The 23,578-nt window shown below is 43.6% G+C and overlaps 2 protein-coding genes across 6 annotated transcripts in view; both read right to left on the minus strand.

The window, feature by feature from the left end:
• The window catches only part of nova2 (NOVA alternative splicing regulator 2), a 47,244-nt gene extending 39,405 nt beyond the window's left edge, over window positions 1–7,839 (minus strand). The window contains exons 1-4 of one of the 3 annotated variants that reach the window (XM_058079051.1): window positions 7,521–7,839; window positions 6,716–6,847; window positions 5,553–5,799; window positions 1,729–1,797 (exon numbers count right to left, since the gene is read on the minus strand). In XM_058079051.1, the coding sequence (XP_057935034.1) occupies window positions 1,729–1,797; window positions 5,553–5,568 (85 nt within the window). In that variant the 5' untranslated portion in view covers window positions 5,569–5,799; window positions 6,716–6,847; window positions 7,521–7,839. Of the gene's footprint in view, window positions 1–1,728; window positions 1,798–3,964; window positions 4,701–5,552; window positions 5,800–6,715; window positions 6,848–7,520 lie in introns of those variants that run through there. The other 2 variants (XM_058079049.1, XM_058079050.1) reach the window with 2 other exon arrangements.
• A 347-nt stretch (window positions 7,840–8,186) lies between these two features.
• Window positions 8,187–21,755, minus strand: gpr4 (G protein-coupled receptor 4). Of its 3 annotated transcripts, none has more exons than XM_058080894.1 (4): window positions 21,619–21,755; window positions 12,076–12,674; window positions 11,385–11,649; window positions 8,187–11,201 (listed from the first exon to the last, which is right to left on the minus strand). In XM_058080894.1, exons 2-4 carry the CDS (start codon window positions 12,202–12,204, stop codon window positions 10,486–10,488), a joined length of 1,110 nt encoding a protein of 369 aa, XP_057936877.1. In that variant the 5' UTR covers window positions 12,205–12,674; window positions 21,619–21,755; the 3' UTR covers window positions 8,187–10,485. The 3 variants fall into 3 exon arrangements, with proteins under 3 accessions (XP_057936877.1, XP_057936878.1, XP_057936876.1); XM_058080895.1 differs by lacking the exon at window positions 21,619–21,755 and adding an exon at window positions 13,840–13,967; XM_058080893.1 differs by lacking the exon at window positions 21,619–21,755 and adding an exon at window positions 13,619–13,822.
• Between the last annotated feature and the right edge of the window lie 1,823 nt (window positions 21,756–23,578).

Below are 23,578 nucleotides of genomic sequence, written 5' to 3' on the forward strand. Positions count from 1 at the left end.
AGCCCCTCTACCTGCCCACACGCATAACCAAAACTTGAAATTATTGTTATTTATTTTAAATTATTGAAATTATTTGTGCAAATTACAGTTTACGCTGTACATTGTTCATATTTGATGTAATCTATTTATTCTCCACATTATTATTTATTATTACACGGGAGCCAGGCAACGACATTTCATTGGTAATTTCACTGCTGTGTTATTGTGCAATGACAATAAAGAAAGTATGTCTATGTCTATGTCTGTCTTTTCTGTGCGTTATAATGAGTTAATATGAGCTAGCTAACAATGCACGGCATAGAGGCCTACCTATTTAGACTACAAGGTCCTCTAAAAAAAACCTCTAACAACATTTTATCGTTTGATATACATAGTGTGATCATGCATGCAAGTACATGGATGATAACATGTAATACATACAGTATCTTGCCGTATTTTGATTATTTAAAACACTACCCAAACTTTTTTTTCCTAGGCACGCTGATTTAGCTCAGGATCTTACTCTACTTCTGTCAACAGCAGCAGCATAGAAACAACAACGACACAATGTCCGCTCTCTTTGGGATGGCTGTGTCTTCCAGCACAAGACTTGTACTCCAGTCCTCAGGTAAAACAGGTAAGCTGAGACGAGGGAGGCAGTGTTTCTCCGCCATATAAATGTAGTTTTTCATGTTAGCTGCTGCAATAATAATATTGCTGTAGCTTGGTTGATATACAAGTCTGTTATGTAAACGGGACACTGTTGGTGTTATTGAGGGTCTTTTGTTAGGGCTTTAACGCCAAAATAGGTAGGTCCCAGGACGTGCGTCGTTAGCTAGCTCATACTAGCTTGAATTGTCTCATTAGAATGCACAGAAAAGGCAGAGGTATGTTGTTCATTAAATGGACTGTTAATATCTAACAAATACTGGCCTATACATGAGATTAGTTTTAGCTTGTTTCATTTAAACCTGGATTATGTATGGTGCACGGCTTGCAGACTATAAAGGCTGTGATTGGTCGGCTCGTCCAACATAGTTTCCTGTGTGTAAACAACTTGTTCGGAGGGCATGGAGCCCACCCTTCTCCTCCGATACCGGATCAATATTTGCAATAAAAGCGACTGCTGTAACTCCAATAACACTCGGTCACTCTTGAATTGCCATTATTAGCTCCCAACAAAGGAAACTAACAAGGTAATAAATACGCCACGTGTGCCATGGTTGCTCACCGATTTGACTCACCAGAAAAGAGCGCCCCTAATGTTTCAACAGAAAATTGCAGGTCATGTGCTTAACCCTGAGGAAACACTAGGAAAGGACCAAGAAGGCATCAGTGACTATGCAGTTGACGTTGCAGAAGTATAGCCCAGGCTTTACGATGCGTTCGTAATTCTAGTCCGGTACTCCAACTACCGACTAAAAATTACAGCGTGGTATTTATTCGCACAAAAACTACGATGACAACACAACTCCTTGGCTGAGGTAACGGTTCAAAGATGAAAAAAATATATATTTTCAAAAAGCAGCAAACCCAAATAATGACATGGCTGGTCATGAGGTCAAAGGTCATGAGGACTCGTCAGCTTGGTAGCGTGAGGAAAAGCAAGACATGGAAATGGATGCTATGGATACAATAGAAACAGCATTAGTGTATGTATGTAGTGGGTTCTTATTTAAGTGTGCCACATGGCTCCTGCATTGAAAAAGGTCAAAGGTTATAAATAGAAACAGGTAGAAGGTGTCTTACCATGGCTCTCAGTTTCTTGGTGTGGGAAAACAATGCCTTCACTTTCAAAAAGAGGCTGCAGGAAGGCCACTACAGAGAGAGGAAGCACAGGGGGGGACGGGGTGGGAGGGTTGTGTGGCGTCAACTAATGGTTCAGAGAAACAACCAATAGGAGCACAAAACTCCATGTTGTCCAAATATCTTATCTAGTTCATTCATTATTTTATATCATTCACATTGGGTTGTTACTCAAATACATTTTAAACACTTTCACTTTCAGCTCAAGCCAAAAATCAGTATGCGGATCAAAAAGATCCGCTGTGGCGACTCTGTAATCAGGAAAAAGTCAAAACAAAAACAAACAAACAAAACTTTGAGTCTGCTGGCTGAGGCAGCTCAGTTGCTGCTCATCATCACCATCATCACCTTTTCATTTGTCTAAATGCCTGCTGCACTCATCAGCCCGTAGGGAATGGGGGGAGTACGGGGGGGCTTTTACGTGCAGCACGAAGCTGCAGTTAAACATCAGATCACAATCTCACTTCACTCACTAATCAAAATACTGCTAATGATACTACATCAGTAAGCAGCGTTGATTTTAACAGTGCCGGCAAACAATGCTGACTTAAACATCAGCGACTTAAACAGCACTGACTTGTTCTCACTTAAATGCTACTACTTAAGAATGGCTGACATAGTACTGACTTCAACACTGCTACTTCAAAATGACTGAAACAGTATGGACTTAATTAGTACTGACTAAAATCAAACAGTACTGACTTGTTCTGACTTACACACTACTACTTCAAAATGACAAACAATATGGACTTAATTAGTACCGACTTAAGTCAAACAGTACTGTTCTGACTTAAACAGCACCGACTTAAACAGTATTGACTTAAGTAGAACTGAAGACTGACAGACAGTATTGACTTAAAAATCAGTGACCTACAGTACAGGACGAATGTCAACAGTACTGATGACTTCTTAAACACTATTGACAAACAGCGCTGACTCTCTAATAAAACTGTACTGACTTAAAGGCTACTGCTTAGAAATGACAGTACTGTGAAACAGTGCTGATGTAAACAGTACTAACCTAAACGTTACCAACTTAAAGCCAATGACTACAGCCAGTGACGGGAATATCAGTGGTTGAAGTGACTATTAAAAAGCGCACTGATTGAAGTGGCTAATCAAAGCTGAGGCTGCAGACGTTCCCTGATGGTCTTCCATGCAAGTAGGTCACCCAGACCTCTGCAAAGACATCAGAGATGTTTTGATGCAGCACAGATTTAATGGCTTTAAATCCCTTGGAATGTCAAAAAAAAATAATAATACAAAACAAACAGTTTAACGTGTAGCCTAAAGTTAGGTTTTGTTTTTGTGTACTTACTATTTAGACTTCTGAATACCTGTACATCCATACCAAAATTAATTTCACACAGACTATAGCTTTTTGTTGACCTGATCAGCAACCTAAATGTTAAGATTTTTAGATTTCATAATGCTTAATTCAAAAGGGGCATTCATCACAAAATTAGAGTCGTTTTAAGTAGAGCTGCGTGCTGTATTTACTTACTCTGCATATATCATTTAGACACACATAAGTCACAAAGAAGACTTGAAAAACCCACATTAGCTGTTTAACACATGCATTTATCATGTTATCTAGTGTAGTAGTATGACAATAAATAAGCTCCACTGTGTCTGTGTTGTCCATGATGGCGTGCATGAGGCTCCTGATGGTTGGAATGCTGTGATGGGATGCATGACAGCATGTAAACAAAAAAAAAGTATGGTGATTGCCATGACAACATCTTGGTAATAATAATAATAATGAGCGTGCACTGCTTGTTTATCCGCGTGTGCGTGTGCGGTGATGGCTGATGTGTGAGATTATCACAAGGTCATGATGCCTTCACGCACCAGCCGCATCCGGATTTCACTTGTTTACGTCCTCGTTCTTCCTCAGTGTGGAGCTTAGTTAAAAAAACAGCCGAGTTAGAGGCCAGGCTAACGGGCTGCTTGCCTCCATCCCGTCGTCTCATTGTTTCATTAGCATCACGCACGACGCGCACACTCGAATAAAAACGCTCCATTAAGCGCGTTGAAGGCTCAGCAATAACGAATAACAATAAAACGTCAGGAGGCGCATCAACCTGCTTCCTGCGTGGCCGCCTGTGGGCCCAACAACACGGCTCGGAACCAAAGCACCCCCCTCCCAGATCACCAAGACCTCCCCCGCATCTCTTACCTCCCGTGTTGGTGCGCTTGGTGCTGCTGGCCTCGGTGGGGGTCTCCAGGGGTCTTTTGCGCGAGTCCGGAGGGTCGGCCTCCATGTGGGGCTGCTGGTTGTGGTGGTGGGGGGTGGCGAAGAGGCCGTTCTGCTGCACTGCTCCGCCGGCCATCATGTTTGCTCTCGGATGCTTAAATCCCCCCTTCCCTTTGCTCTGCTCTGGCGCTCTTGACGCAGCGTGGCCGCGCGGGCGAGTCCTCGGAGGGGTGGCGCGCGCGTGTCCGCAATAGGCAAAGACACAAAGCTGTGTGGGGGTCGCGCACGAGTACGGGAGATGCTGTGCGCGCGGGTGAGGGAGCGAGGGAGGGAGAAGCAGAAGATTCCAGGAGAGGAGAGGCAGGCTGGTGAGGCGCGTGCACGAGGCGTCAGTCTTCCATCAAGCGCGTGTCATTGCGCTGCGCACGCACGTACACAACAAGGTGCGAGGTGCGGGGTCGCGCCTCTGCTGCCTGCCAGCCTCCGCGTAATGAATCCAATCCCAGCAAAGAAAAACGATGAAGACGAGAAGGTGAAGCGGATGAAAAAAAGGATCGTGCGCGTTCGTGCGAGGAGCGTGCGTGGTGTCAGGAGCGCGCAGACACCCCGTGGTGGGCGACGAGGGCGGCGGAGGGAGAAGGAGACGTTGACTGCTTCTCTGGCTGAAGATGCTGCAGTCTTTGCCTTCACAGTATTCACAGCATCCCTCCTCTCACTGGGTGGAGGGGCGGTGACGTCACAGGGCCTGAGCCTCCGCGGTGCCTTCAGGGGCTTCTCGTTAACCACAACTTCGATACGTTTTCCTTTAAAAAATATCTGATTTTTCGCAAACTACAGGACATTTTGTGACCTGTACCATTTTTATGTGAAAGAACCAAGTTAATGTCTGGTTTATGTCGAAATACTCCTTGCCTCTGCATTAGGTAAATAATCTAATGATATGCAAACAATCCATGTTACAAAGATAATAAAGGTCACTTTTGATTGACACTGTCAGGAAGGTATTCCATGAATAATATGTGTATTATTGGTAGTTTCCAGTGGCGTACAACTGTATTGCATTCCACTGAGGACTGTTTCTCATGTATCTAATTTAGTAGGAGTCCATTTGTGTTCTTTAAGGTACAATCGACACTACTGTTCCACATCAATTATTATAAAACAACAAAAAGCTACACGGACGTAACAAAAAAAAGCAACAAAAAAGTATTAGAGTTGTATAAGTACAAGAATAAACACATTAGTATTCCTCTATGACCATTTCAATCCCAAGTCAGATTTCTTATCTTGGTATCGGATGCCATTAGATTGTGTGACTGGTATGCAACTTTTCTTATTTCCCACGATATAAGCGGCCTGTTCTTCCACAGCAAACTCCCCCAAGCATGCCGTCATGGACCTTACTTTGTGTACTGGGAACAAAAAAGGTCCCCAAAGTGACCCAAATGTCCTCAATTACAATTCAGAGACTATAGTCTTACCTCTGATTCAGTCACCTATGAATACACCTGCCCCTGTTGTCCAGTGTGACCAGTGACAAGGAAGCCATGTCAGCGGTCATGTGACTCACCTGAGTGCGTTGACATCTCGGGGGCGGCTCAGCTGGGATCTGTAGAGGGAATCTCCGGCGCTGTGATCTTCCCGAGAGCGACGAAGCCTCCTCGCTCTTCCTCTCCGGCTGCTTGTCGCTCACACGTGCACGCACACATGCACAGTCTCAGACACACAAGCAAACACCATCAGTCCCTCCTCTGTCCAGTGCACAGATGCAGCGCGCCCTCATCGCCTCCTGTAGCTTGTAGTCAAGGTGACATTGCCTGCGGGCACACACGCACACACAGATTTCACACAGTCATGAGAGAATGCAGAGGCGAACCAGTGCACAGTTCTAGAAAGGAGTACGTGGCAGCTCATATGGGGCCTGCACAGCGGCACCTTTGGGTCTGAGCTGCTTTCATGGCTACATCCAGATGTTTCTACGCTCGCAGCATGTGGAAAAAGTCAAGTGGGTCCATGAGCCGTAAAATCACACGACCCCGGCGGTATTTCTGTCTTTTAAGAGGCTCTGGCTATATAACAGCAGATGTTCTGCAGGGGTTTGGTTCTGTGAGCTCCTGTTTTGTCACCTGCCACGGTCTATGCAATGTGGAAGAAGAAGACGCTTTAACAAGAGTTGAAAAGTTTAAAAGCTGTAGGACAAAATATTACACTCAGCTCTTCAGCATGGTACTGAGTACGAAGTTATGATGAAACTTTGTAATTTGCATTAAACATTTTCATATGAGCAGCTAAAATTCACTGAAGCTCTCACTGCAGAGGCTCCAGTGGGGGGATGTTCAGCCTATGGCGCCATCTGTTGGTGGCAAGCATAACAGCAGCACTATGGTTGAAAGGTGGAACCTCTTAAGTCAAATGTACTTGAGGGAGGAATTAAGATAAGAAAAATACACCTGTAAAGTCTGAAATTAAACTGCTGGTATGTATGTTAAGTATTTGATGAGCATCAAAGTATGATATTGATGGACTTGGGTCCTTCCGCTTAAAGAGAAAAGAATAGAGAATATAGCATTGGATAGACAGCTTATGCCGATGAAGGCAAGAAAAGACAAAGAAATGAGCCACAATGTTAATTGTGAGGATGTTTTAGAGTCAACCGTGTAGTGCTCCTTGCATTGTTGTTGTCATCATACAGTAGAAGCGCAAGCGTTGTCACTAATCGCAAGTCAAACTCACCCATGGACAATTTCATCATTTCTTCCCTCCGCCGCTTCACATTTGCATGATTGCCCTCCTCGCTGACCTGCTCTCTGCTTCGTCTTCAAGATCAATAGAAGAGTCAATGGAGGAGGATGACGGGGGAGCACTCTGTGAGATTGAAAGGATGATGTCAATGAAGTCACAAAGAAGAAATGAGCGACAGCAACATAACAACCTGCCCTGTGATTGTGTGTGGCCTATCTTTTATTAACTATGACAGTGTATGGCAGAGAGCAGTTGAGTTTATTAGTTCAAATTGTTAAAACTGATAATGATTAAGAAATAACATGTCTTGATTTGATTTACATTTAACCGTCAGCATTCTTGCTCTCTGCAACAAATGTCCAAGAAACTCTAAAAACCACTCAACAGGCAAATAATTATCAATTCCTCAAGTGTTTCTACATACCAGTGCTTCTCGAATAGTGGCGACCCCCCCAGGGGGGTACGTGAGAGGCAAGGAGCACTTTCAATGTTAACTGCAGACGTGCTAACATGTACAAATTAACCGTACTCACCAATCGTTCTGACTCTTGCATACGCTTGTATGCTTCACAGCTCTCTTCACAGGACTACTAGTTAACTTTGTGTTTTATTTTGATGGTACACTTCCTTCCTGGCTTGTTATTAGTTTTTGAAACGCTGTCATTACTGGAATACCTAAAAACTTGCTTTCTTACCGTTTTTACAATGCTATAAGTCTATATAGTAATAATTCCTAGGTCCATATCAAACTATTCAGGAGTGCACCCTTGTCATTGATTGTGTCCTTGTTCTTTACCTGCAAATGGCTTTTGAACATGATGGTGCCACACGTGGAAAAGTATGAATTGTTGAAAGTACAAACATCTGTTGTGACGTCCTGGTACCGATGTTGACAATTTTGTGAAGCTTTTTCTCTACTCGTTTGTACAACAGAAGGACACAGAGCTATCAGGAGTCAGATGGGTTGTGAGCCACGCGATTAATAATATTTCAAAAATTTCATATACTGTTCACTAACAGGCCACAACATTAGCAGACTAATATCCAATATAAGGCATGTAAGACAAAACACCACTTAAAGTTAGTAAGTAGGTAGGTTAGTAAGTAGTAAGTAGCAAGCATTGATAAAAAAAAAAAACTGTTTACAAATAACAGCAGCTACTAAAAGTGTTCGGTTGCGCTCTGCTAGCTTAGCGGCTAACGTAACACTGGACAGGAAGTGGACGAGTTCCCGGCAAACACCATTTTGATCACCTGTCCTGTTTTTAATAAAGTTACCAAGAATAGCAGAGTTCCACTTTGCTCCAGTAAGTAGCAGTATTTTTTTACTTTTAAAATTTTTTATTTTAATTTTTTAGTTTTCAACTGGTTCGCGACTGCTAACCACATGAAGGAGACCAGACAGCAAATTGTTTTTTTTGTTGGTCGACATCCAATCCAACTTTATTTACAAAACCCGCTAAAACGATAGCTGTACACGGAGGAAGGCATACATAACATATTTAAGTTAATTGTAAAAAAAAGCTAATACTCGATAAACACAAATAACAAATATAAGAGTAAAATGCATACAATAAAATAAGTATACATGAAATGTTACATAAATAACAATAATAATTGTCCTTGCCTCACAGGGTGTTGGCTGCTATTTCATTGAAATCAGTTGAGGGTTTTTTCGTCAGTGTGAACAACCAACATTAAGAGGCAAGTTCTCGGGAACGATTATAATTTCATTCATTCATTCACTTCAATCGAAATATCCAGTGATGTAATAAAATGACAATTTTTTATTCTGGTTGATGGACGTGTCGTGGTGGTTCTGAGACAAAAGATGGCGCCATTGGGCCAGGTTTTGTTCAGATACAGATTGTTTTCAATATTCTTTTAAAGGGGAACTGTACTTTTGTGGAATTTTGCCCATCATTCCCAATCCATGTGTGAAACATGAACACATATTTGTCCCCTTTTCTGTGTATTCTAACACGAGAAAACAAGTTGTTTTCAGGTCAATTACAATAGAAGTCATTGGTATACACCTATTTTGACTAAACCCTCTAAAAAATCCTTTGATAAATGCATGCATGTGATCATGCATTAACATGTACAGTGATGATAACATGTAATAGTTTCTTGCCATATTTTGATGATTTACAACACAACCAAAACTTTTTCCTTGGTGCATTGATACTAAGTAACTAACAACAGCTCGCCACAGCATCATTCACAGACGGAAGAGTGCATACCTAGCACAGAAATGCACAGAAAAGGGAAATAAAGATGTGTTCATGTTTCACATAAGGATTGGTAATGATGGGCAAAATTCCCCCAAAAGTTCCCATTTAAAGATATTTAAACATCCACCAGCAACGTTGTGTTATTCCACATTGAACTTTGTGGAGAGACACATTTGCTTTAATGACAGGATATGGGACATTATCAAGTTGTTCACTCAATCTAAGCTGTGTACAGCAGTTCATTCCAGTAATTAGATAACAATTGTTTGGTTGTAATTTGATCTCCTTCCCATCATGGCGTCCATGCTCCGCAGGCGGCCATATTGCGGGGGGTAAGATAAACATGAAAAGTCACGTCCACCGTATTCTTTACTGCTGCAGTTTGTTTGTTCTGCGTCCGACCCGTCTGGGTACCGTGAGAAAGTTTTCCTACTGAGGGTTGTAAACCGAAACAAAGAACATTTTACTGAATAGTCTCTTTGCCAACGAGACAAAATGACAGTATCGGAATTAATGTAACATACAGTATGATCATAAAATAGACACAGTCGACAGAAGTGATGATGATGATTTGAAGCAGCTCGGATTCAAACGATCCTGACTGCAGCGGATCACACTGACGTCCTCTACTGAATGTGCAAACGGTCCGATTAACAGACCTTACATTGACACGGCTCGCTCATCACCACGGGGACCATCCCAGGAAGTAGTCCTTACGCCTCAGGGTTCATGATGTTTTTATTCCCTCACAACATAATTCACACACTAGAATGGATCGGAACCATTATGTGTGGCTCTCCGTGGGGGGTGTTAGGTGTTTGACCATTTGAAGATGCTGAAAATGGGGAGGGCATTTGTGATAATGTGATTTGCTTTTTATCGTGTTTGCAGTTTTCAGTGGTGGTGGATGGCACTTTTTCTCGGATTACAACATGACACATGATGTGGAAAAAAAAAAGGATTCTGGGTCACATTGGTCACAGTGGTGGGAGGAATACGTTTGCAAATGTTTAAATTCTGTAGCCAGAAAACGTGATTTACATTTACCCTTCTGTGCTTGGTCATGAGTCACGCGCACTGCATTAGAAATAAACTTCTGTCTTATGATAAGCGTGTATCTACAAATTCAAATTCAGTTTATCTACTAAATTATATAGAAAAAGTCACAATAGCACACACACGCACATTTTTTAAATATTAATAATATGTTGGACGCTTGGATGTAGACGGGTTGGCGACAGAAGTGGGATCAACCTACGTGGGTTCCCCTTTTTATGTGGTACGTTGGACCTTACATCGCATCTATTTCAGCCATCTTGTGCCAGATATCATTTATTCTTTACAACATAAGAAATAACTTACAGACTTTGTGTTTTCCTTGGAAAAAATAAAACAGACAAGCAATCAAGACGCTTCAAAGCAAGGTCTCCATACGAGTGGGTGTGGCTTAAGTGGATTCAAGACCAGACAAATGTCCAAAGCCCTCTTCTTGCAATCGGTAAGCTTGTTCTGGCACCTTCCACGGCTTTACTTCCTGAGGATGCTCATCTGCAGACATTCCTCCTTCAGTGCCACCAGTTCCGTCTTGTAGCTGCTGGTTTTTCCGCCATCCGCGTAAACGCACGGCTGCTTCTTTGCAGCTAAGGGAGTTTCCACGGTCACGGAAGCGCCGTTGAGCATGTCGGCATGCGACGGCGAGGAGTCGGTGCCTCTGTGGCACGCCGCAGATAGCAAAGCCGAGAGAGCGCGGCCCACGTCGTGCCTGGCCCCCTCGTTGACAAAGCAGTACAGAATGGGGTCGGCGACACAGTTGAGGCTGGTGAGCGCCAGCGAGACATGGTAGGCCGCAAACAAGCTCTCCTCTGAGCCGCAGTCACACGGCTTCCTCAGAAACATGACGCTCCGCACCAGGAGGAGAACGTGGTATGGCCCGAAACAGAACAGCACAATCAGAATCAGGCTTAACGCCAGCCGTTGGATTTTGGCTTTTTCCTGCTGCTCGGTTGACACGTTGCAACGCACGGCGACCAGGATGCCACGGTAGGCCACCAGCATGGCGGTCCACGGAGCCAGGAATCCCAGGAAGGTCCTGTAGAGGTTCATCCCGGCCACCCAGTCCTGCATGGGGTACTTTTCAAAGCAGAAGGTGTGGTTGAAGCGACCTTGGAAGAGCTCATCGTGGAACAACGGCGCAGAGTTCGCCACGATCTCGATGATCCAGACCGTGGCGCTGACCAAGATGGCTGCAGGAGGAACCAAAGACAGACAGATGACATTCATTCATAGGTCACCTGGTCTACATGAATGGACAATATCATATCAATGATAGGTTGGAATAATCTTAATTCTTCATCTTAGCAAGACATTTTGGGCAATAGAAAGCTTTTCTGTCCGCATAAATGCTTTAGCTTCTTAAAGAGACGTACCTGTTTTGATGCGTCGCACCTTGACAAACCTCATGGGGTAGGCCACAGCCAGGTATCTGTCCAGAGAGATGCAGCAGAGGAAAGCGATACTGACGTAGATGTTGGTGTAGAAGATGAAACCAAAGAGCTTGCAGCTCTCTTGGCCGTGAATCCAGTCATCACGCTGCAGGAAGTAGTCGATCCACAGAGGAAGTGTGCTGATGTACAGCAGGTCCGCCACCGACAGGTTGATCAGGTAGATGCCTAGCTCGTTGTGTTGGCGTACCTGGACGGAGGTAAGAGAAGATGAAGGCGGAGGAGAGAAAGATGACGAGGATGAGGATAAGCGGCATAGAAAATGGATGGATGGATGGATTAACTCCATCATATGGAAGCCCGTTTCCGCGACTGAAAGATAAAATATCCCAATGATAAATCAGAATTATGAGCTAAAAAGTCAAATTTAGAAGAGAAAAAGTCATAGTTATGGGAAACATTTTTTTGAAGTTATGGGAAAAACGTCTTAGGTCCAAATAATTTTGACTTTTTAGCTCGTAATTTTGTTTTCATTTCATCTCTTAATTTTGACCTTTTGTCAAAACAATCACCATTGGAATATTTTTTTTCTTCAGTGACAGAACCAGGCTTGGATACAATTCCCTGACAAGCACCACCCAGTGGCCTGGCATGCACACTGCAGGAGCATCCTCACCTGCATGTAGGCAGCCCACAACGCCATGCAGTTGGTGGGGAGGCCCAGCACGATGACGATGATGTAGAGCGCCGGCTGGAAGTACTGGTCCACCTTGCTGTCCACATTGCAGAAGGAGATGTTGCACATTGTCCTGGGTGTGTACTGTATGTGTTTTAAGCTACTCTCAGCTCTGTGGCTTCACTGCCCCCCTGCTACTCCGCCACTTTAACAACAACATGGTGTCGCCCGGCTCGCCGCTCTCCGACGTGGAGCTACACACCCGTAGCGACGCGTCCTTCTTGCGGCCTTTCATGGCTCCTGATTCCCGTCCTTCGCCGCCAAGGGCCCTAAATTTGTCATCATCCGCCGTGGCGCTTTGCAGCCTCACCCCTCGTCCTGGCGTGTCCAATTAAAAGAGGAGGAGGGATGAATGGAGGTGAAATAGAAGCCGCCTTATCGACTCCAAAGCAGGCCTTGTGGGTCCTGAGAGGACCTCATCAATCTTTCAGAGGTCTGCCTGTGTGTGTGTGTGTGTGTGTGTGTGTGTATGTGTGAGTGTCTCTTGTTGACTCCTTTCCACAGCCCCACTGCTTCGTCTCTACTTTACCTGTGAACAGCTGTAACAGAGAGATGGAGCTCAGTAAATCGCTTTGTATAAAAACTTGAATCCATGTGTCCATTCAGCAGGTCGTCATACACTGTCTGTGTCATTTTGAAGCAGTCACATGACACTTAGGGCCAACGCCAATTCTACCTCCTACCTTTTCCCCTTAAATCCACGGACCATCTAGTCTCACTGGGCACCAGAACTGCATTTACCTGAGCCGTCATGCTATCTGGACCGCTTTGACATTTTTTTTCCACTCAAGTAGATCTTGTGTTTGGACAAAGTATATCCAGTCAGCACAACTGTTGTGCAAGAATGACCAAACCCAGGACCCGTTTGGACCTCGTACTTTAGTATTTAGCACAATAAAAAAAAAAGTGCAGTTTTTGTTTGATTCGGTATGCTTGAAAAAAACGGTGGTAACATTTTGACTTGGTTTTCCAACAATATTGCACGTAACAAACTAGTCGGTGTGTCCTGTACTGTACAGTTTAGCAACATCAAGTGCACTTGATGTGTTGCTGACTCACTGACCTTGTATATTTCATAGAATGTGGCTGATAAAATAATCCTCCATGGAGACAAAGGAGGGTGCAAGTGACAGCAATTTGATAAAGAATGTGAGAAACACTATTGAGCTCTTTGGGATGTACTGGACGTCTGCATCAAGAATAGTTCCATACATTCATAATTTGTTATTTAACATGGTTTTCTGCATGCAAATCTAAATTATTCTCCAGAAAATGTATTTGTTGGGTTTCTGGAATGGATTCAATGAATTTACCAGAGGCAGCAGAGGCTACATTGACCCAACAGTAAATGTAAACACTGGACTATTTTTGAGTCTTATCTGATGCCAAAGGACATCAAGGCAGTTGTGCACATATTCAAATACACATTTAGCAAATTCTTGATCCTCAAAAGTAGTCGTCATTTTTAATAACAATGCCAAACCTTCCACTCCTTAGCATTCTGAAATAGACAACAAAGATGGCTGCCGCTCCCCTGTGTCAGTGGAGAAATGAGAAGAACTCTAGGAAGGTCTCGGAGCATGTGAACTATCTATAAACAGCCACTAGCCAGCAGACACAGGTGCTCACGCTGACTGGACTGCGGAGCACAACAAAGGCAGGAAGTCCGACAGGGTTACACAACTGAAACAGGAAGTCACTCACTATGCCACAGAGGAGCCCGACTGTCTCATTGTGTCAAGAATAAAAGACTGTTCCTCGGCGACACAGGTGGACTTAATAGGAGCGAGGAGGCTACACCCGGAGGCTAAAACGCTGTTTATAAAGTCAAGGCTCGGAACATGTGACCAAACCAGGAAGTGATGTGATGTGATGTTAATTGCATCATGCCAGATGTATGGCAGGTGGTACATATGGGAAAATGTCTCTTTAAGCGTGCTTCTATGTGCAGTATTTGACTTTGCTCTAATGTGGCTGGCGGGGGCGTGCACGGCCCACACTGACAGCATGTTGAGTGCACACGCGCATGCAAACAAACGCCCACTTCCATGTCTTAATTCTCATTACCAGCAGAAAAACAACAACACTAATATTTATAAGTGGCGCTATGCTTTATGAATAATTCATAGGGGAGTGCTTTGCTCTGTGCTTGAAATAAAGTTGGGATTTCAACTTTACTGCACACTTCCTTCCTGTCCTGCTCGCTAGTATGAATAATTTTCAGGTATTTGTGGAATTCAGACTGGGAATGAAAACAAGATGACATCACTGGTGGACTGCAGTGTGTCACTTCCTGCGTGCACGTCCATGCAGGAAGTGGAGCTCTTACACACAAAAGCCACTGATGAAACCAATACAATAAGGTCTCCACATCTTAATAAACATAATGTTACATTGTTAATAGGGTTATTGTAATTAACGCCGGAGGAGAGTCTGACCTTCTTGTGTAACTTTATTTTAGTTTGAATTCATCAAAAGCAGTGCAATTCCAAAAAAAAACATGTATCTCCAACTCGCAAACACAGCGCTTAGACATGAACCAACTGGTTTATACTGAATCAGGACTCAGGCATACTCGTTTACTTATTCACCTCGTTACTAGCCATGGAAAATGTAACATGCCAAGGGATCCGCGAAACAAGTCAGGGGAGGGGCTGGACCTCGAGTTAGTAAAATGAATCATGTTTTCCATCACTAACGCCTCTAGCCTGTTCAGCCTCGGAATGACACTTCCACATTGTCACCAGAAAACCGAGAGGTGCATTCGGGGACACTCCGAAAATCTTTATGAGGCATGTATTCATTCATTTTCTACTGCTTATCCTCACGAGGGCCGCGGGGGTGCTGGAGCCTATCCCAGCTGTCTTCGGGCGAGAGGCGGGGTACACCCTGGACTGGTGGCCAGCCAATCACAGGGCACATATAGACAAACAACCATTCACACTCACATTCATACCTATGGACAATTTGGAGTCTCCATATTAGGCATGTATGTGAGGTCTAAATAAACACAAAGACAAAACAATAAGTGAATATTCTTATCACTCACTTCCATCCATCCATCCATCCATCCATTAGGGTCATGGGGGTATGCTGGTACCTATCCCAGCTGACTTGGTAGATCCTGGACTGGTTGCTAAGGACAATTCAGAGTTGCCAATTAACCCACATGCATGTTTTTGGAGTGTGGGAGGAGCATATCCGGAGAAAACCCACAGAGATGCCCAAGCATCTGATCTCCTACAATTCCCTGGAAAATCGGAAATCCCAGAAAATACACTTGAATGAATATGAAAAAGACTAGCGTTCAGCAAATAGATTATCAGACATGTGTAGTATCTTTTAGCTTGCTTTAAATGTTCTGTAATGTACGTAATCCTATCATGTCATTTATCTCTGTTAAAATTGACCGATTATGCTTTTTCAACTTTTCTGACCTATGAATGTATAATTATAATGTTGTATTCTTGTGTTAAACGATGCCAAAGTGAGCCCGGAAGTTTAGGCCCATTCGGTTTGAGAGAGTTTCTTCTAACACCGACTCACTGTGACATCACAATGAGTCTTATGATATGTTCAGATGGAGGCGGTTGATTTGCTGTGGCGACCCCTGAAGGGAAAGGCCGAAAGAGAAAGAAGAAGACCCCTATATGGGCGTGAACGGGTACAAGCTGTACAAGCTGAGTATGGCTAGTGATTTTGGAAATCCAAGGAAATACAGCTGGAATAGGTGCAGATTCTGGAAGATCTAGAAAACTTTCTGTGTGTAGTTGCTCTATAGGAGTCAACAACTCAATACAAAGGGCGGCGAAAATAAGCATAATCCCATTTAAGAAAATATAGCCAAAATTGGTGTTTTTCAGACACAGTTCCCACGGCAGCACGGCAGTCGAGTGGTTAGCGCGCAGACCTCACAGCTAGGAGACCAGGGTTCAATTCCACCCTTGGTCATCTCTGTGTGGAGTTTGCATGTTCTCCCCGTGCATGCGTGGGTTTTCTCCGGGTACTCCGGTTTCCTCCCACATTCCAAAAACATGCTAGGTTAATTGGCGACTCCAAATTGTCCATAGGTATGAGTGAATGGTTGTTTGGTTGTTTGTCTATATGTGCCCTGTGATTGGCTGGCCACCAGTCCAGGGTGTACCCCGCCTCTCGCCCGAAGACAGCTGGGATAGGCTCCAGCACGCCCGCGACCCTCGTGAGGAAAAAGCGGGAGAAAATAAATGAATGAATGAATGAGTTCCCAATGGTGATTAATCATGATTAATTCATTCAAAATCATTCACACATGTGAGTCATTCGACAGCCCTAATTAATTAGTCTTACAGTGAACTTGTACAGTATGATGGTTTGCGTTATAGATGGTGATGGCTGATAAAAAAGAAGAAAGAGCGGAGGAGGAGAAGAAAGAAAGCGGTCCTTTGGCTTGCAGGTTGTAAATTGAAGGTGATGATCATTTCACGCTTAAGTGGTCGCCTCGTTACATCTCACAGAGCTTGACCCCAAAATGAACGACTTCATTAAATGCGCACGTCACCTCCCTGCTTTATCGATCCAATCTGGCTGTCGTCACGTAATTGTGTGTGTCCGTGTGTGGGTGCGAGATGATGTATGATATCACCCTAGAGGGTCTTTGCATTTCTGTTGTAGCATCTGATTTGTTTCAGCAGGAAGACACACACACAGTCACATATAGCCTTGGTCACATGACTGGGTGTGTATTTGTAGTCTCTTCCAGTGCAGGTTAGCATGTGATGTTAGCACTTTCGATTAAGAAAACCTTCACCCCCTGGTTGTGTTCGTGTGTGTGAGAGAGCGAGGGAGACAATGTGTGTTAACAGATGGAGGTAACTCGAGTGGCCGCACACACACAATCTCACACACACACATGCACACACACACACACACACACACACACACACATACACATACAGTAGATGCGAAGGCTAAACATGAGAGGGGCGTCGTGGCAGCCACACCTCAAACAAAGATGTGAACCTGAAGGGAAGGTTACGCAACCTGTGCGCTTGTTTGCTAGAAGATGTAAAGATGAAATTCGCAATCATAATCATAATCATCATTTTACTTCAGTTAATCATAGTTAGTTCAGTTAATCATACAGTACTAATGAATACCATGGCGGTTTGCTTGTGTGTGAGCTCTAATGAGTATTCAGAGTTAAACAGGTGAGCACTTGAATGCATTATTATATTGGCTGAGTAGTGCCAGTACGCGGCAGCTTCCTGTGTCACTTCCTGTTTTGCCCTCTTCTTGTCTGATTGGCCGCGTGTGTTGTGGTTGAAGTGTTGAGTGACACCCGGTCTCCCCTTCCTCCTTTGTTGCTTCAATTTCCTGCTGCGGTGTACGACAAAGATGCGATCCAGCCCAACCACAGACGGACAATACAGCAGCGATACGTGAACTTGGTTAGATGATAATGCGTGAGTGGAGGGGGGGGGGGGGGGGGGGTGTTGATTAACGCTTCACGTAGAAATTACAAATGGGACAATGTAAGTACTGTTCTGTGTGCCAGAAGACACAAATGTTAGTATTAATCCACACACATGCATACCAAAAAGGTCTGAGAAGGGTTCTCTGTGGGACGCCACAAGTAATAGACTTTACCAGAGGGTACGTGACCGTTATTTAGTCGTTTCCAGCAAGAAACCAAATTTTCCCATAGAATCGGCCTCATTGAATGCATCTATTATCAAAAAACAACAAGGGTGTGGCTTGCATTTCTGTGGAAAAAAAACTACTTGTAAGGACTCAAATTTTAAGCCTATAACTTTGGACTTGGCTCCACCTGCCTTGCCTTGACTTGAGACTTGACTTGGACTTACACATCTTTACTTGAAACTTGACTTAAGACTCGGGATTGATCGCTAGGAAAGGGATATTTTCCACTCTGCAAGATATTTGCATATTATATTTGAAAACATGCCATTCCGAACAGGATTTAAGACTTGAGACTAAATCATAAATGGGTGATTTACTTGATTGTTACTGGCATACATACACTCACCAGTTGTATCAACTCCCCACTAGTGCGGTGAGATATTTTTCAATTTGTTTCTATGTTTATTTTTATAAATAACATTTTTTTGTTGTATTTTAAATATTGTTACAAATTGTTATATATGTAACAAGTGCCAGGCAGTGTGGCTTTGTGGACCTATCCTCCCTGACACTGTAAGAGTCACTCAGTCCTTTTGTGTTTTTAGCTTGACGGCTAGCGCTCTCGACTCTCATTCAGATGACCTTGGTTCAAGTCTGGGGTGGGGCTGGTTGAACCACACGAGTTACTGTAGATACTGTATATCCGACTATATTAGTATCAGTATTGGCAATACTAGCCCCATACTCATATGGTACTGAATCAGTACCAAAAGTCCAATCACCAGCGATAAATATGTATGTGATATTGTTTTCATGTGATCAGCTGGCAAGCGACACAGAACTTCAAACTAGGAATACTCCGATCAAGGTTTTACGCTGCCAATTCCGAATCCAATTATCCATGAGTGAGATGGTCCAATACCGATCACATGGATTAAGTGTACATTTGTCAATTAATTTATGATGTGTGGCCAGGGATGCCATTAAACAATTCCAAGGGCTCCTAGCAAATAGTTCAGGAAACAACAACAACACGCAAACAATGTTTGGAGGATAAGACATAATTAGTATAATAACAACAATATACACTTGAAAAAGTTAGTACGTACCCAATGTACGTGATAGCCACTTCTACATGGGACAAAAAGAAGCTTCAAACTAAATACATTGCTTGTTTGCTTTAAAAACGAATTGTCACAAGACAAGTCTGAAGAAAAGAAAAAGATAGGTGGATTATTTCTAGCTAGCTAGCTAGCTAGCTGCAGAGATTAACAGCCATCGCTAAGCAAAACATGTAAAGAAAGGTCAACGGGAAGCGGAACACAAATAGGTTTGACAAGGCAGTGATCAAAAATACAGGTGTGGATTGGATCCTCAGGATCCTCAAGTCCGCAACGATCAACTTTTGTGATCAACATATGATGATTACTTGCTTTTTACGGAAAATCATCCGATTCTAATCCAAAACATGAGTTGAGGATACCAGCATGTTCTAGTAAAACAAGCATTTTGGCTTCGTTTGGCTTGAAAATCGAGTATCAAAAAGAGTCATTTTTAGGGAATTATTTGTGTTTCTTCTCCATTTTGCTGGAGGTCGTCACAGTTCACAAAAAGACAAAGGACAAAGAAGACAGCGTCACATGACCGGTGTGGTTGTTAGTGGGTGTTGACCCTCATCAGCTGTTCTTAATCACCGTTATTAGCAAACCACAGCAGCTCTTAAGTGCACCTTGGCGCTCGTCTTCCGAGGACACAATGTCGACTCTACATCTTCTATGTCTTGCTCTTAGTGTAGCTTAGTCGCCTCAACCAAAACGTCCATTATCTCTCTCTCTCTTTCTCTCATATTTTCATATGTCATATTTTCTTAATCAGCTCCCTGTAACCCCACGTCAGCTCTTCTGTTTTTCTAAAACCATCAAGTCTGGGACACAGACGGAGTCGCAGTCCCGCTGACTTCCTGTCCAAAGTCTTCCATTCTTTTTGCGGTGGCGTGACGTACACGTTCTTGGTGTCATCCCCTCGCTCTCTGTGTTTCATTTGGCTGAAGCTGTGATGGTGTTCTTCTGAAGGTTTGCTTGATAAGGAAGCCGCAGGTTAAATTTAGCAAAAAGCTCTTAGTGGACCGCAGACCTCGGTCTGGCTTCAAGGTCACAGCTAGTGTTTCACAAACCATTTTCTGCAAGTGGACTTTGACGGTGGAACCTTACCATCTGATCCAGAACCAAATTGTTGGAAGGAACATTTTCATCTTCACAAATAAAATTCTAGATGGATCATTCTGAGGCTTCCACGCCCAGATAGTGCAATGTGTTCTTCATTTAGCATGACATTCTAACAAGTGTGTTATGGGGTGGGGGGGCAAGAAAAAGACCGCCTTGAGGACAAAGTTGAGCAGAAGAGATAGTCCAGTGACTTTCACAACCAGAAATGAGGAAAAAGGAATTCTGGAGGAGGGACTTTGGATCCATTGTTGATTGTCTGGAGCATCGGGAAACATTTGTGCAGCAAGCAGGAGATTCCCAGACTACTCGCTTCAACGCTGTCAACCACGTGTGTGCAACCCCCGGACGGAGCTCAGTCACGCAAACGACAGTCATCTTCCCCACGTTCTTACCAAAGACCCCATGGCAGGAAGTTATCCTTCAAGCAGATGTCACTTTATTAACGTGACTCTCACCACCCGCCACCACTGCGTCCTCTGTGCTGGCTTTCACCATCCATGTTGCTCCCTGACACGGCGCATCGTGAACACATCGTGCTACACACGCCGTATCTTGTACGCACACACAAGGAGCTGCCAGTTAAGCAAATACCGTATAAAAGAAGTAGGGTTGGGTGTGTGGACGGATTAGTGGTTATGTGGTTAGGCTGAAGGTTCGTATCAGGGGTAGAGTTACTTGAGTTTGTGTTTTGGTGAGGGTATAACTGGACATGGTTTCAGGGTTTAGGGTTATGTTTGGGTAAGGATCAGGGATAGGTGGGGTTGTGTTTGGATTTAGGGGTGACGTATAGACTTGGGATTGGATTTGGTCCAAACCGTTGGTTCAGTTTAGAACTGTGTTTGTATTTGGGGTAAGGTTAGGTGTAGAATTGAGTTTGGATTCAGGGTAGAATTAGGTTTAGTGCTGGGTTTGGTGCAAACCGTTAGGGTTAGGGTTTTTAGGGTTAGGTTTAGGTTTCTGTTTGAATTTGGGGTTAGAGTTGGGTTGGGTTTGGATTAGGGTTAGGCTTAGTTTGTTAAAACATTTGATTCAGTTTAGCAATTAGTTTGAATTTAGGGGTTATGGTTGGGGATTAGGGTTTAGGTGTAGGTTTAGGTTTCTGTTTGAACATGGCTTTGGATTCAGGTTAGTGTTAGATTTAGGGTTGCGTTTGGTTTTGGGGTTAGAGTTGAGTTGGGTTTGGTTTAGACTTAGGCTTAGTTTGTTTAAAAATTTGATTTCAGCATTTTGTTTGAACTTAGGGGTTATGGGTTTAGGTTTGGGGCTGTTTGGATTCGGAAATGGGCTGAGGTTGGGTTTGAATTATCAGTTAGGCTTGGATTACAGATACCTTCAGGTTTTATTGGAAGCTATGGGTTAGGTTAAGGTTATCGTAAGGGGTTATTGTTGTATTTTTTTTCCTTGACATTTGTCTTTTACGATTTGGAAACATTCTAGCATCTTTTTGGACCTTGAAAAGGTCATTAATGTGGTACATTTGCTTGGACGCGGTGACTGAGTGGTACCTCCACAGATCATATATTGCCATTCCGAGCCTCAAATATCTACCACTTGCCCATATGTGTCATTGTCACAGTAATGTCACAGATAATAGACAAATAAGAAATAGACCAAGAAAGAAAAAAAGCTTTATACTCACATTGAGTTTGTTGCTCACCTCCACAAACAAAAACAAACAAATCCTGCAGAGGAACAAAAGTCAAAGTGTTATTTTGTCCAAACAGGAACGAAAAGGCTGAGATCTGCTTGACTAACATCCACGGCGACGGCAAGCTGCGGCACACTGAGACAGGAGGAGGAGGGGGGAGGGCAGGGGTGAGGATGGAGGGAGGAGGCGTGTTCCAGCTGCTGATAGACTGGTGCTCCACACTTCCTGTTTTAGTGCTCTCAGTGCATGTGGACTCTCCTTTGTATTCTTCTCTTTGCAGCATGAAGCCTCCATGCATCGTCACTGCTGAGGAGTGCTTGAATGAGGTTAGGGTTAGGGTTAGGGTTAGGGTTAGTATGTGGTAGCGGTAAACCGTGTGCGGCGCAGAACTCGTTCATCAAGCGTGAAGTCAACTTGAGTCTTCTCACTGTAAACAACACTTTGTCAAAGTTTCAGGCAAGTGCGTTTTAATCCAAACGATGTGTAGGAAGGAATGCGGCGGCTTCAAGTTCAATGAGTTGTGTTGTCCTCAGTCGGCCACATGCTTGTCACATGACCTGCTGCTCTGCCTTCACCTCCTGACACCTAGTGATCTGTTTTATGATCATTTGAGAGGGAGAAGGTAGAAGATACTGAAATTAGGGCTGTTTTTTGTCAGATTAAAAAAAAAACTTTTGTCAGATTAATCTGTTTCCAAATTAATTAATCATGATTAATCAGCAGCTATGTCTGAAATATGCACATTTTCACTGTATTTTATTGAAAGAAAGGTAAAAGACAGGACATGATTATACATAATGTTGTACATAGACTACTTACCCCAGTATTGCCCAAAGTGCGGTGTGGGGGGCATTTTGAAATAAAATTGAACATAAAATGGAGCAAAAAGGCATCATTTAATGAAAAAAAGCTGAAATGTTGATAATAAGTATTAATAACACAAAGCTTTGTGCTTTGGTAGCTTTTAGCATTTTTACAGAGTTCTAAATACCAAATTGGCCCCTGGGTGGAAGACGTTTGCTCAGCCCAGACTTATACAGTACATACCGACAAAACACTGGATGTGTGCCAACAGACACACACTTTAATTGCCAACAAAAGGACCACTAGGTGACAGTTCAGTCATTCATTTTTTACTGCTTATCCTCACAAGGGTCCCAGGGGTGCTGGAGCCTATCCCAGCAGTCGAGCAGGCGAGAGGCGGGGTACACCCTGGACTGGTGGCCAGCCAATCACAGGGCACATATAGACAAACAACCATTCACACTCACATTCATACCTATGGACAATTTGGAGTCGCCAATTAACCTAGCATGTTGTTGGAATGTGGGAGGAAACCGGAGTACCCGGAGAAAACCCATGCATGCACAGGGAGAACATGCAAACTCCACACAGAGATGGCCGAGGGTAGGTAGATGACAGTTTTCATCTGCAAACACCTTCCTGTTACCCCTCCCTGACGTGTCTGTCTGGTGTTTTCAAAGAGTAAGTAGTTCCACGATGTAATATAGCGCTTAACTTCTTTTTACACTTGCCTCATCATTAAGAACGCTAAAATGTGACATAAAACATTGCCTGAACACTTCATGATGCTTTCATGATGGCCACAGCTTGACACTGGCACAGATCAATTGCCCTGATTTCCCATAGCGGAAGTTTTGAAATGAGAACGAGTTGAAAGTCAAACTGCTTCACGGAGGGATTTTGTGAAACCTGCACAGAAACAAAGACTGCTGTTTGATGCCTTGCTTTGGTGTACTCTGGCAGCACTCAGCAAGAAAACCAGCAACTTGATTCCACATTGCACGCGTGCACAACTTCTGGTCTCCAAACTCCAAGTCCCCTACCGCCCTCTAGTGGCTCGAACCTGCCCTCTTTAAAGGCAAACATGAAGACATGACGCCCTTTGAGACGGTTTTGTAATGAAGGGCGATATAAATAAACCTGCCTG

This window comes from Doryrhamphus excisus, chromosome 8 (assembly GCF_030265055.1).
Source record: "Doryrhamphus excisus isolate RoL2022-K1 chromosome 8, RoL_Dexc_1.0, whole genome shotgun sequence".
Taxonomy (NCBI): domain Eukaryota; kingdom Metazoa; phylum Chordata; class Actinopteri; order Syngnathiformes; family Syngnathidae; genus Doryrhamphus; species Doryrhamphus excisus.

Coding starts and splice junctions, on each gene's coding strand:
- gpr4 (XM_058080894.1), bottom strand. CDS start 12,204: ATGTGCAACATCTCCTTCTGCAATGTGGACAGCAAGGTGGACCAGTAC. Junction 11,650..12,075: donor TGTGGGCTGCCTACATGCAG/GTGAGGATGCTC, acceptor ACCTCCGTCCAG/GTACGCCAACACAACGAGCT. Junction 11,202..11,384: donor GGTGCGACGCATCAAAACAG/GTACGTCTCTTT, acceptor TTCCTCCTGCAG/CCATCTTGGTCAGCGCCACG.